The sequence below is a fragment of the Colossoma macropomum genome, unplaced genomic scaffold (genome assembly GCF_904425465.1).
Source record: "Colossoma macropomum unplaced genomic scaffold, Colossoma_macropomum, whole genome shotgun sequence".
Classification (NCBI taxonomy): Eukaryota; Metazoa; Chordata; class Actinopteri; order Characiformes; family Serrasalmidae; genus Colossoma; species Colossoma macropomum.
The window spans coordinates 31,158,709-31,173,667 of NW_023494790.1; the positions used below are offsets into that span (position 1 = coordinate 31,158,709).

A 14,959-nucleotide genomic window follows, 5' to 3' on the forward strand; every position below is an offset into this window, starting at 1 on the left:
CAGTTGTCCCAGTTGTCACTGGAAGACACTTTAATAATGTAATAAACAAAACCTGACCATGGTCAGCAGATATCACACCTTGCTGTGCCTGAATGGTTGGCAGGACACTTTCCAACACGGAGAGAGATTTTCTGTGGTAATCTGCTTGGGCTTCTAATAACTGTAAACAGAGTAGATTAAGTATATGAGGCCATTGTAAACTGAATAATGGAAGCAATAAAAACAATAACTGAGACACTGAGTCTAAGGCTAAAGGGAATTAAACACACACACAAACCACTAAATGCTCTTACCATTACATAGTAGCGAGCATAATCTCCTTCTTTTGAAAAGAAATTGTACATGTCGGCAGAAAGTTGATCCTGAACAGAGGTAGACAAAAGCCGAACATTAACTTTAGGAAAACAATGGTCGTTTAATCTTTTGACTGAACATGAAGACCACATCCAATTTAACCAACACCACAAGTACTATTATTACTTAAAATGAAAATTTATATTAGTGCTTTACATAACACAGATCAAGCTCATCAACTACAGATTTATGCAGGGGAAAATAATTCATTTGTGACTCAACTGTGTCACTAATATTTATCTCCTGGTATCCACCAAACCCAGATTCATCCATCAGACTGCCAGATAATGAAGCGTGATTCTTCACTCCAGTGAACACGTTTCCATTGTTCCAGAGTGGCTTACACCACTCCAGTCAACACTTGGCACTGCACACTGCGAGCTTATATGCAACTGTTCGGCTATGAAAACCCATTTCATGAAGGTCCCAATGCACAATTCTTGTGCTGATGTTGCTTCCATTGGCAGTTTGGCAGAGTGATACAGAAGATTTGCAAAAGTGGCATCCTATGACAGCGTCACAGTGCCTACTCTACTGCCAGTGTTTGTTTATGGAGATCACATGGCTATGTGCTTGATTTTATAAACTCAATAATTAGCAGCATACTTTAAGCCATACTGCGTATACATGTTCATACACAATACGGCTGAAAGAATGTGGACACTCCTCATAATTTTATACAAATATGGTGTGAAATGGTGTCCTGGCTGGGGTTGTGCTGTCTCGCAGGGCCAGATGTGATCTTATAATAAGAATGTCATGAAAGAGGCGATGATGAACTGATGAACAACAAGCCTGTCATTAGCCCATGGACGTAACACAAGTCAGTATGGCTGAAAAGTCCCACGAAAAAACTCCAATTAACGTCTAGATGTGTGTCGTTTGTGTGGAGAACACATTAAATGAGGTAAAAATAAACGCTACATCTTACAAGGAAAAAACTGTTGTGTTAGCTAACGACAGAACTTTGCTAGCTAGCTTGTGCCATCAGTTACACTCCTGATGTTAAAACTGCACAGACTGGAGAAATTTGGGTGAAGATTTTAGAGGGTTTGTACCCTCTTTAGTGATGGATGTTTGCCACAATCCAGCACCAAAAGTTTAGTAAGTTGTCCCCAGACATGTAGTCTCACTATGATATCAAGTGTGGTGCCACAAGGGTTTGTGAAGACTGCAAATAAGCAGCATTCTAGAACACAGCTTTGACACAGAGGCCAAAAATCACTTAATAATGTACTGTAAGACTGTGTTGATGAATTGGTCTTTTATGAAAACACACAAAGAGCATGGCTGCTAGGGAGAGACTACCTTGCAGAGCTCCATTTTGTTCATTGCTTCATCCATTTCTTCTTTAAGTGAGTCTGCCTTGGCTGTCAGTGCTTGTGTGTTTGTTCCCGAGATTATAGACTTGGTCGCCTGCAACCACCTGAGGTGCAAACAACAGGGATTACGAAAATGCTTTATGAATGACTGCCAACTACTGACATGATATGAACTGACAGCACTCTTAGCATATGGCATCTCATAATTATAGATCAGAACAAAACCTTTTATCTCCATTTTTGTGATTTTTCAGTTTTTTACATCATTTGAAAACCCCTGTTTCCTTTTACATGTTATGTAAATTTCAAGATGAATAGACGAAAAGAACTACTAGCAAAAAAGTCTGGTTTTATTTAAAACACAGACTTTTTTTGCTAGTATTTTTAGGCCATTTCTTCACACACATACACACACACACACACACACACACACACTTTACCTTGCTCGAGCAGAATCATAATCTAGCACCAGCTTGGCCAGCTGTCTTCTCTGTTTGAGTATGTTGGGAATATCTATCTGAAAGAGCAACAAACAATTATTGATTAAGAATGCATAGTCCAGATTTTAATAGGAAAGGCCATTTTGTCCTTTCAACAAAAATCAAACATTTAATGTCCAGTATGTGTCAGTATGTGATAATGTCCTAGCACAGGCTGAACAATATAAACGAGAGCGCAGATTTACTATGCTCTGCTTTAAGCTTTAGCTATAGCCGCTTTCCTCCCATCTCCGCCAGAAAACCTTTCCTCAAAACTAGAGCAGTTTCTTGTAAAATGTCTCTCAACATTCGGCTGTCTTACGAGGCTGAAGTCGCTTCTCATTCTCCAGCTTCTCGTTCGAATTTTCTCGTTCCACCTTACATTCTGACTGAGGCGCCGAATGTAAATGCGGCACCATTTAAGGTGGAACGACAAAATTCAGAAGAAAAGCGACTTCATCTTCACAACTTTTGTGTTTGACAGTCTCTCGTTGCAGATTTAACTTGCCAGGAAACCAACTGCGCTGCTTATAAATGCGAATAACGCATCGTTGCTAGGTGACCTGCAGTCTGCACTCCAATGCTCAGTCGTTGCGAAACAGTGCTTTCGCGCTATGCTGCACACGTCCCGTCTAGAAGATATTTTACTGACACAGCGATCCCCCCCACACCTTTCTCTACATCGAGACCAAAACCAACGTTATAAAGTCACTAAAAACGGGTAGGACGGCTGTAATGCGCTGTGTGGTCATCCATTACCACTGGATCTTATTTCACCGTAACTGCGCATTTTATCGCAGATGAGTGGCAGCAGCGTCTCATGTGCTCCAAAGGCAGTGAATGAGAGCCTTCCAGTTCACTTGCCACATCACTTCCATTTGATTTATTAATAAAAGATATTGGAAGTAAATTCATTATGGATCATTACAAATACTTTGCTTTAAAACTACCAAGTCCTCACACAGTGAGAAAATAGAAACAATGTATAGAAAATAAAAGATGCATCGAGATGCATTGATAATCGTTTTATAATCGCATCGCAGCCCTCTGAATCGTAATCGAATCGTGAGGTGTCTAGAGATTCCCACCTCTAGTGTCAGGTATAGCAAAGTTACACAGTTCTTTAAAAGTGCATTGTAAAGTGTAATTGGGAATGGCTTCAGGGCTTACCTCAGCTAATTGATTAAGTGGGTCTAAAATGTCCTTCTCAATCTGCATCTCATGCTGCATCAGTTCAGACGCCAATCTATTCTCTGCATCTCCACATACTTCCATCATTTTCCTACAGAGAACACAATGAAACCAAACTGAAAATCAAATTTAAACGTCAAAGTCACCCTTTAACCCCAAATGTAGTCAGCCAGAAACATTTGGTGTCTGAAGATTGTGTTTCTTTGAACTTGCACTGGAGCTATTAGGCTAATATAGTTTTTAAGTAATGGAAGCTTTTTCAAACCCACAAACAAAAGAAATAACAAAATGACCGATGCACTTTTACACACAAAGACATATTTATTAGTAATAGCATTGTGCAAACCGCATGCCTAAATCATCACACTCTTCCTCAAACTGCGTTGGGTCTCTGACACTGTATGACTAAAGTAAATGGACAGGAGTATGGAGGTTCCAGATATGAGTCAACTCTGACTCAGATTCAAAGTTATGGGAATCACTAAAGTCGATTACACCCAATAATCTCAATTTCACACAACAAGACATAGAAAAGGACATATGGCAACAACAAAGAGTACAATACTGTAATAATTTGTACAATAATTTGACCATAGCAAGGAAATTTATACCTGATTCTCCTTAGTCAACTGCTTCAGATGTTTTGGCACTGGCAATGCTGATTGTTTGTAAGCCAATTATAGGATATAAATTTTACACAATTTTTCACTTTGTCTAGAGTAAAACAGACCTGGACTATTACTGCATGACTTATGGAAGGATTTATTTTTAAACACAGACTGTCTAGATCAGGGGTTTCCAATCTTATCTGCAAAGGGCCGGTGTGGCTGTAGGTTTTCATTCCAAATTGGATCACACCTAATACTACTCATTAAAGGAGTTGGTCTCAGTCTTCAAACATTTGTGAGCTCCTGCTTTTTTGGAATGAAAACCTGCAGCCACACTGTCTTGCTCTTAGGGAGTTTTTCCTTGCCACTGTCACTGGCTTGCCCATGGGGGCTTGGATCGGATTTTTCTGTAAAGTTGTTTTGTGACAACGCCTGTTGTAAAAACTGCTATATAAATAAACTTTGACTTGACATTGAAACATATTTGACACCCTTGATCTAAACAGTGACAGCAGAATAAATAAGTTTGCACAAAAAAGTGGCTATAAGCTTTTACTACATCCTAGCTTGTTAGCTTTGTAGCTCCAGTCAAAAAGTAACGAAGCAAATGTCAGACACCAAACTCATCTGATTGACAATATTAGGGGTAAAATTGAGTAAATTAAGAAACGTTAATTGAGTAAACTGAGAAACATAAATTGAGTAAATTGAAAAACGTGAACTTCTTGAGTCAACAGTAAGTTGAAAAATAGGACACATTCCACATTCACCCAATAAGAGACTCTTCCCCTAGCTGACTTCCACCATCTTGCATGGCCTGTGACAAAGCTGTGAGTGGGAGCTTTTTCTGCAAGAGAAAGACACAATGCTCTAACAACAGATATAAACGGATGCAAAGTTATGTTACAGAACAGAAAGGGTGCTGTGGGGTCATTTTTGTGTTTCATTAATGTGCGAGTGGCCCTTACATGTCTCTTCTCAGCATCTGTGCCTATGTGCCCCTGTAGACATGTGACCAGTCTCTTGTGTGTGTTGTGGGAAACGACTCGCACCAGCTCCATTCGGCGTTCAATCTGTGCAGAACAGCACAAAATATCAATAGGAAGCCACAATCCATATCAGACCACAGCTGAGTGCTCAACACTGTAGTAGCAACAAGAAACCAAATTATACAATAACCTAGAAAGGCTTTATGATGTGAAAATGACATTCTGCAGAATATACTGCATATACACAGCACTCACTTCACTTCATTCACCAAGAATGCACTAACCAGAATGCACAGAACATTTAACACTAATACCATGTTAAAATGCACATTCCCTTTCTACATTCCATCTTAAGTAAGACTATTGTAACAGGCCTGCCTTTTGTCAGTCAAACAGTGAAAAAATAGAACTCCTTTTATGGGGCAGGCAGGCATTGTTTTTAGTACTGGGTTAGGTTCAAGCACGATTTATTACACCCACCCAAGAGAGATATGTAAAGCATATGCTTTTTAAAACTCTGATACAAAGGGACTCGACAGCTGTAATACTGTGTTCTGAGAATGGCTGTTGTTTCAGACCTTTCCCTTATTTCAAATACATTCATATTTAGTAAGATCTCTGAAGTTTCAAGTAACATTTTACTATCATTTCAACAGCAATACATACAAACAAGTAAATAAATAAATAAATAAATAAATAAAGCACCAATACATTATATTTACTCAGGCAAATTCTTAAAAGTTGAAGCATTTTCATTTTGTACTGTGATGTAATTCCAAGTGAAAGGTGGTACTAGGGATGGTCTCTGAACCAGATGAGTGTTTCACATAATGATCAGTGGAGTAGAATAATGGGGAGGTGAGATTATTGGTTAATAAATCAATAATATGCTTCTCTGAGCATCTCATGGACATTGCCAGTACCTAATGAAGACTGACCAACTGCATTTTCTGTACAAAGAGAACATAATTAGTCATGGTGAATTGGATTAAGTGCAGTGCAGTGTCTGAAATGCTGAGTAAAAACCCTTGTACCAGAGTCTGTCTGTCTGTCAAAATATCATAATACATACTGTGCATCATAAACATGTCTTTAAGTATTGAAATATAATCATTTTGCCACATCATCCGTCCTAATTGTGGGCTTCATCAGTACTTCTAGAACAGAAAATGACCAACATGTATCACTAAAAGGAAATTTAGAGGCGCCCAAGTGGCATAGCTGTCTGAGGTTTCACCTTATTGTGAAATCATAACTCTAAACCCAAGAGTGCATTATTGACCCTGTTTAACTAGATGTAGTGCATTGCGACAGACAGAATGTTAAAATCACAGTTTTTAATAGTACTTTTTAAAATGTGGTACTACTGGTGTTACTTCTCAAACCTGTTCACAAACTGTTTTGATATATATCATGACATGAAAATGTTTCCTCAAGTATCCTGCGATAAGATCCCTATTTTACAATAGTATGTATGTATTAAATATCATTCACAATTTTTATGTAGATTCTGAATGCATGAAAATATGCCACTGTTATATAATACAGAGAAATTCAAAACTGTGTGCTTGAACAGAGAGGAATGAATGAACAAACAAAGAGCGATCACAGCGATAACAGAAAAAAAAAACTGCATGTGTGTTCCAAAAACAACGAATGAGTTCAGAAATTCCACAGGCTGGGAGAGGAGATAACTGCCTCTTCACGCCCCTAACCACCCTCCCCTTTACGTCATTCCAAGCCCCCTCCCCAACCCCACACAGCTGGGTCAGGCATACATTCCGTTTGGGCGTCTCCTGCCTTGGCTAGCTCTGCATGGGAACAGAGAGGGACCCTCCACCTGGCACAGGAACAAGGAGAATCCATTGACTGCTGTCTGGTGTTTTTCTGTGTAGGGAGATCCTGTTCAGGGGTTGTTTGGATTAACCGGTGCTAAAGGTCTTTAAAATGTTTCCCTGTTTCCAACTCACACTGAACACTGGCTAAACAGCACCAGACTAAACAAGCCCAAACAATGGGCTGCACCCATTCCATCTGTAATGGAATCGATCTAGTACCTCCTTTATGAGTGTTCAACAGAAAGCAAGAGAGGGAAACCCCTTTCTAAACTCACTGTTTTGCCGCTGCCAAAGTGACTAGTCAACATGCCTGGACAAGCACACACAGATCATTCATGAACACGTGAATCTTGTTCTAAAAAGGGAGGGGGCTCAGGTCAAAAGATATGAGGTCACTAGTGACCCACACTGGCCAAAGAAAACGTCTCCAAACTGCAGACTTCAAACACCTTAGTAGTGGTTGGCAGAACACAACCGGCCTATCGATGCTCCACCCACAAATACGTTCTTTTATAGCAACTGTTTCTAGGTCGCTGTTAGTCTTTACAGACTGTAAGCCTATTCAAGAAAATAAACCGTAGCATGTTTAACCCAATTTTTGTTGTAATGTGTTATTTATTTTTACAAGATAATTTTGTGTTCACCAAATATTTATTTTGTATTTTGATCAGGTGTAGTTTCTTGGTGGTCAACCAAGTTAACATTAGCATAGTGCTACAACTTTAGTTTCATTTCAAGATGCTGTATAACCATTTGTAACACTTTTGGATAAAAGTTTTTGAAAAGAATAACATCTGATGTATAATGGAAAACAGATTTTTAATTCTTTAAAAAAAGAAAATTCTTAAAATACACTGTCTCAGAGATTTGAAATATAGGAGGCAGAGGCTAGTGGACGACAATGACTAAAGCATACACAGTACCCTCCACAAATACTGACACCCCTAGTAAACATGAGCAAAACTGGCTGTAAAGAACATTCTTTATTGCTTACGCTTTTGATCTTTCAAAATTTTAACACAAATTCAACCTTTATTTGAAGAACCACAATAATTGCCATCCTTTCATTTAATACTTTGTGCAGCCTCGCTTTGCAAAGAGAACATCTGTGAGTCTTCTCCTATAATGCCTAATGAGACTGGAGAACACATGGCAAAGAATCTGAGACCATTTCCCCCACACAGAATCTCTCCAAATCCTTTAAATTCTGAGGTCCACACTGTGGACTTCCCTCTTCAGCTCATCCCACAGGTTTTCTATGGGGTTTAGATCAGGTGACTGGGGTGGCCATGGCAAAAACCTTCTTTGTCCACTCGAATCATACCTCCTCTTCCTAGCAGATTCTTACCATCTCTACTTGTTTTAAGCTTCTTAATTCATGCCTTGATAGTCGAAATGGGCATTTTCAACTGTTTAGCTATTTTCCTGTAGCCATTTCCTGATTTGTGTAGCTCAACAACCTTTTGTTGCACATCATTGCTGTTTTCTCTGGTCTTTCTCATGGTGATGGATGACTGAGGGAATCTGGCCTGTGTTTCACCTCATACATAATCCACAGTGAACCAGGAGGTCACAGCTGACCATTTAAGTGATTCTAATCGCTAAAATATGAATGGGAATACTACATTTAGATTTCACTCTCAGGAATTGTGGCACACATAAATTTAAGACAAATATTTACTTCAAGATTGACAAGATTCAGTTTTCCTTTATTCATTATACCTTACAAAAAGGTTAGATTTTTTGCAAAAATCAAAGAGGATAAGAAATTCTGAATATTTTTTACAGCCCATTTTGCTCATGATTATAAGTGGTGACAATATTTGTGGAATGCACCATACATACAAATGTGTGTATATATTAAGAGACAGTAAATTCTAGCCAGAACTACTTTGCTAGTTACATGTAGTAGTAACTACAAACTCTCCCCCTATCTCCTTCACTTTCAAATTCTAACCACACAGTTTTTTCAAAACAGATTAAACACTGCAAAACATTTTTTAAAAATGGGTTGAAACATACTTGGGCAGGTATCCATGTACCTGGGCGCACTGCCAAAGTATAACCTGTGTATATATGTATATATCGTTCAGCATTAATGGTGTCTTCACAGATGTGCACGTCACCCATACCATATGCACTAATGCACTCCTATACCATCATGAATACTGGCTTTTGAACTGTGCACTAATAACAAGCTGAGTGGTCTTTAGATCGGAGAATAGTGTCCATGGTTTCCAAAAAGAATTTCAAATGTTGATTTGTCAGACCACAGGACACTTCTCCACTTCCCCTCAGTCCATTTTAAATGAGCTCGGGTCCAGAGAAGGTGGCAGCGTTTCTGGATCCTGTTGCGTTATAGAGTTTTAACTTGCATTTGTGGATACAGTGATGAACTGTTTTCACAGACATTGTGTTTCAGAAGTGTTTCTGAGCCCATGCAGTGAGCTCCACTAGAGAATCATGTCTGTTTTAATGCAGTGCTGCTTGAGGGCCCAAAGACCATGACCAGCAAATACTGGTTTTTGGCCTTGTCCCTTGCATACAGAGATTTCTCCAGATTCTCTGCATCTTTTAAATGTTTTTATGTACCGTAGATGATGAAAAGCAAATGTTCTTTGCTATTTTATGTTGAGAAATGTTATTCTTGAATTGTTGCACTATTTTATTGTGCAGTCTTTCACAGAGTGGTGAACCCCTCCTCATCTTTACTTTTGAAAGACTCAGCCTCTCCGGGTTGCTATTTTATACCCAGTCATGTTACTAACCTGTTGTCAATCAAGCACCAGGTGTTTTTTTTTAGTATTACACAAATTTACCAGCATTTTGTTGCCCCCGTTCTAAATTTTTTTGGAACGTGTTATTGGCATCAAATTCAAAATGGGCATAATTTTTTCAAAAAACAATAAAATTTCTCAGTTTCATCATTTGATACATTGTCTTTGTAGTATTCTCAATGAAATATAGGGTTTAAATGCATAAATTGTATTTTGTATTTAATTTACATTTTGCACAGCGTCCCAACTTTTTTGGAAATGGAGTTGTAGAAACTCAACATTATGTCATTAACATGATCATTAAAGTGGTCCAATTTAAATAATTTACATTTTTTGTCAAAAATGAAGCTGTGAATGGGAACATTATGTTTAACAGGATTTTTTTTTCAACATTTTGTAAAGGTTATTCAACCTAGCAAAGGAAAGCTACAAAAGAACACTTTTGTCAACAGAGCATGGATGAGTCCACTGTAACACAAAAGAGAGTACGAGGGAGTCTCTGACAGGACTTCAGGAGCCGTGAATAAGTATGAAAGCCCCGAGGGAGCTGAGCTATGCTTCAGCCTTGTCAGCTGGGTGTGGGTGACAGGACACCACTGTGCTACTTGCTGAGAACCAGGTGGAGCAGAAGGGCTAGCAATTTTGACCGCCAAAGGGAATGTCAACACGATTCGTGGGTGATGTGTTAGAATGTCAGTGAGAGATGGACTGGCACACACTGAACCTAAAGAAGCAAACAAGATTGAATCGAAAAAAATCCAGCGTGCAAAAATGTCCATGCTCCTAACCACTGTGCATAGTTCTTCCATCCTCTGACTTTAATCCAGCTTTGTAGTTTACACAGTACAAAGCAAGGGCACCTCGAAAATCTATTTCCTACACAACGATCTCACCATTATTTCTTAGCATTTTGCCACAGACTACACAGTGCAAGACTCTGGGGCAAAAGTTGTCTGTGCCATCACAGGTAATTTTCCTGTCACTTCATTCACGCACTAGAACGCATTCTCTCCCAAGTGATGAAAGAGTATTTGGAATGTATTTGCCTTGTAGCAGTGACAACACCTGTTGCAACACTGTGACTCACAGGTTTCTCATCATTTGAATAAAAATGGATTAGAACCTTTACAAAGCAGGTTGAATTCACCGATGCATGTGTCATTCTATTAAAAAATAAACAAGCACAGCTAACTAAAGACAAACCTGTTTCACAATGTACAGGCAGCAGATTTCAGATTTAAAAAAAAAACAAAAGAAGAAAAAAAGTCCCACACAAAATAACGTGTAAATTAATTACATTCACTCAATGTTAATGTTATGTGCAATACTTAATACAGTTTTTTACCTTTAAAAGAGGAATTCCACAGATTTTTCAGAATTTATATATAATTAAATTGTTAAGTTAACAAAGGCATTCAGTGTGGTTTGATGTGAAATACCCTGCTCTAGATAAACTTACCAAGTCAGAATTATTCACAATGGTGGGGTTAGGAATTAGACATCTGAAGGAGTTTAATGCCTCTACAAGTTACTTCACAGAAAGTTATTACATGACATAGTTTTAAATATGTTGACTGATGCCTGGAACATTGCTTTACAATAGTTTTCCAATAATCTTTTGGCTTAAAATGTATTTTTGAAAACACATGTTGGTTGGAGAAATACATGTAGGATGCAAGATAAAATACCTAATTATGCTAAAATTTTGAAAAATCTGAGGAATTCCCTTTTAGGTGTGGGGGGTGGGACTAGCTTTCTAAAACCAAATCGATACAAATCAGGTGTACGTACGATAGTTTGTATGTACAAACCATTGATAGATGATATGGCATTTTCCAAAGGCAATGACTTACATTCACTAGAAATAGTGATAAAACTAAGAGAAGGAAAGAGTTACCTGTAACAGGTCATCGCTGAGGACTTCTGTTTTCTCCGCTCTGTAAAAGAAAAGTAGGAGAGGCTTAGAGTGGGGAAAAAAAATAATACTCTATGTAAAAGTAGATTCCACATCAAAAATTAAATTAACAAAGAGGCTACAAAAAGTGGATCATTCTCAGCACTGCAGTGACACTGACATGCTGGTGGCATGTTAGTGTGTATTGCGCTGGTACGAGTGGATCAGACACAGCAGTGCTGCTAAAGTCCACTCACTGTCCACTCTGTCAGACATGCCTACCCTGCTGGTCCACCTTGTAGATGTAAATTAAGAGACAGTAGCTCATCTGTTGCTGCACAGTGTGTGTGTTAGTCATCCTCTAGTCCTTCATCAGTGGTCACAGGACGCTGTTGGCTGGATATTTTTGGTGGGTGGACTACACTCACTCCAGCAGTGACTATGGAGTTTTTAAACACCTCAGCAGCACTGCTGTGTCTGTTGCACTTGTACCAGCACAACACACACTAACACGCCACCACCAAGTCAGTGTCACCACAAAACAGAGAATGATCCACCTCCCAAATAATATCTGCTCTGTGGTGGTCCTGTGGGGGTCCTGACTATTGAAGAACAGGGTAAAAGGGGGCTAACAAAGTATGCAGAGAAACAGATGGACTATAGTTTGTAATTGCAAAATTACAAAGTGCACCTACATGGTTAATCGAAGCTGATAAAATGGACAAGAAATGAGGTGGTGGTTTTCATGTTATGGCTAATTGGTGTATAAACAGACAAGAGGTAAGCTGAAACACTCTTGCATTAGGTTTATTTTATGCCAAACACAAACAAATAATACACAGGTCACATGCACACTAGGCATGGGCGATATCAAGAAAACAATTAGCACAATTATTTTCTAGTTTTTAAAAAATAAATAAATAAAATGAATAAATAAATCGAGATTAATTCAACTAACCACTGGACACTTAATCTGTACGAAAAATACTGCACCTTTTACTTAGTAAAATCACACAGTGGGAAGTTTACTCTACCAGAGCTTTTAAAGACGATGTTTTATACGAATTGAAAGTATAAATATGAATAAAACATTGTGTACAATTTATTTAATATGACTTATTACCTTTTTCTAAGAACAACAGCCGCAAATGAGGATCAGCGAAACTTTCTCTTCAGTTTAGAGTTAACTTAGCTGCTGTATGCTAACTTCCAGTCATTTTAGCTCATTTTTACTGCAGTGAGTCACTTTGAGGAGAGCTGAAGTTCCAAAGCACGTCAGCATTTATTATCGATTCCATTCGTGTAAAATAAGTTGAGGGGAATCTTGCAGTAAAGACAGCATAACAGTGTGTAGTGAAAAGAAATAACACAGGCAGTTTCTTAACAACTGTATGTGGAACTGACTACTGGTGCGCAAGCATGCACATTTCTTAAACTTGAACCCCAGTTCCCCTTTTACCAAAACGGCGATTATCGCTTTTAACACATTGCCATTGGGTTGCTTGTCCATCATCGATGATATCCAATTACATCGCCCTATCACCCAGGCCTAACACAGACTGCAAACTTTGGCAGCGAACCTAATTCAACAGTAGTCCACAGCTCATAGTCAAGCAGCTGGCTGAAATAGGATCTATAGCTATGCACTTTCCCAGGGAATTTCAGCATTCCATCATCGACCTTGCCACGCTGATATGTGCAGATGGTTAGGCACTATTAATAGTAAACTAATAGACTGCTTTGACCGTGGCACAGATCCTTCCATACACAGAAGATAACACCCGCACACTTCACAAACACGTTTTCAACACCTGACGCACTACTGCTGTAAAAGAGTTAATAAACCCCACTTATCACTATCAGGTTATGACTTTCTCTGAACATCAACATCCTTTACAAGTGATCCGTCAACCATAAAACTACCAGCATTAAAGATTAAGCTGCAGTGCTGGTAGGTGTACTAATTGTTGGCTTAACACCAAAATTAAACTGATATATAATGCAATAGTGAGCCAATGTTAAGTCAAGGTATACAGTAAATAGATTTTTATTTTAGCAAATCTCTGAAAATTATTTTTCAGCAGCACTTCTAAGCAAAATGTCAGTCCATAAACAAAAAAAGTTTGCACTGGTTTCTCTACTTTATACTTTACTTTTTTAAACAGAAAATGTGACTAAATGTGGTCAAGTTTAATGTAAAGTCAAAGTGGCTTATTTATGAAATTATTAAAGAATACATCTGAACACAAAATGGCCAACTGTTAACATAGATTTACATTTTTCTTTATCTTCAACATCTCAAATACCTGAATAACTAACTAACTAAATAAAATAACATATTTGCTAAAATCAGGCAGCTCTTCCTTGGCATCATGTTTCATTTTAAAAGACAACTTCTAGTCAAAAGGTTAAGAACTCTGTATTCTTGGCTTTGACTCGACTATTTAAGGAAAACAAATGTGCAGGCACACTAGCCAAATTTATGTTTTTTTCAGTTTTGGCAAACACTGTGAGAATATGGCTGGCTCTGTGATACTAACATTCCAAACAAGAGAATTAGCCCAAACCTCCTTTGAAAATGAATACAAATAGCCTACTTCAAGTGGGTTAACCTTCTCAACAACTCTGTAGTAATGCTTTAACCTTAATATATCTTGTAATTAGCACCATATGAAGAAACAAATCAAGCAGAACACGAAAGTTATTTGACACTTTAAATTCTAAAGCGAGCAGGCCGATTACTAATACAGGATTAGCAGTAATGTATAATGAGCTTCGGCTAATGTGCTAAAATTATCTTGGAGCTATATAAATGTGCAACATAAACAGTCACGTCAACTGGGTTCAGTCCTGCAGCTCTCAGTGTGCCATGCTACAAAGTCAGCACAGTCTCTCATGCTGGCAAAACTGCACTAGAGTAACCTCGTGACAGTGGTAGACAGCTGCTTTCAATTAACACAGAGGAGCAAAGAGAAGGACTGAAAGGCTGTAACCAAATCCAGATCTAGAATTCAAAAGACTTTTTGGAATCATGCCTGGGCCAAGCTGTTGTCACATATACAGTGGAGCAGAACTATAAGAACATCAGACCCAAATGTATGACAAGCTCTCAAATACAGAGGAGGTGTCATTTTACACGGGGGGATTAAAAGAGAAAAGAGGCTATACATAAACATGCTGTATAAATCACTACATGTAATTTCCTATGTTAGTCAACTGAATCAGAGTTCTGTATGTGTCCAATATTGCCACTTGATCTAAAAGTGTTGTTTCCACTAACACAGCTAATCACTGTACTTAGTATGACTCATTAGTATTACATGAATTACATGTGGATGTCTGAAAATAGTAGTGTACACACCCTTTAGCATTGGGCCTGTTATTGCACACTCAAGTAAGTTAAAATCACCGTGAAGGTCAAGATAGTAATCTATTTTGCCCTTAAAAATCTGCAACCATGCTTTTTTCCTCTCTTCTGCTTAAAAAGCAAGTAATAACTCTAGTGTG

At 38.3% G+C, this 14,959-nt stretch overlaps 1 protein-coding gene across 2 annotated transcripts in view; it reads right to left on the reverse strand.

Moving 5' to 3' along the window:
* The window catches only part of arhgap17a (Rho GTPase activating protein 17a), a 28,923-nt gene that overhangs the window by 8,343 nt on the left and 5,621 nt on the right, over window positions 1-14,959 (reverse strand). For both annotated transcript variants that reach the window (XM_036573072.1, XM_036573071.1), the window contains exons 2-9: window positions 11,456-11,495; window positions 4,923-5,027; window positions 4,725-4,801; window positions 3,326-3,437; window positions 2,117-2,193; window positions 1,663-1,780; window positions 294-362; window positions 79-160 (exon numbers count right to left, since the gene is read on the reverse strand). In XM_036573072.1, the coding sequence (XP_036428965.1) occupies window positions 79-160; window positions 294-362; window positions 1,663-1,780; window positions 2,117-2,193; window positions 3,326-3,437; window positions 4,725-4,801; window positions 4,923-5,027; window positions 11,456-11,495 (680 nt within the window). The remainder of the gene's footprint in view (window positions 1-78; window positions 161-293; window positions 363-1,662; window positions 1,781-2,116; window positions 2,194-3,325; window positions 3,438-4,724; window positions 4,802-4,922; window positions 5,028-11,455; window positions 11,496-14,959) is intronic.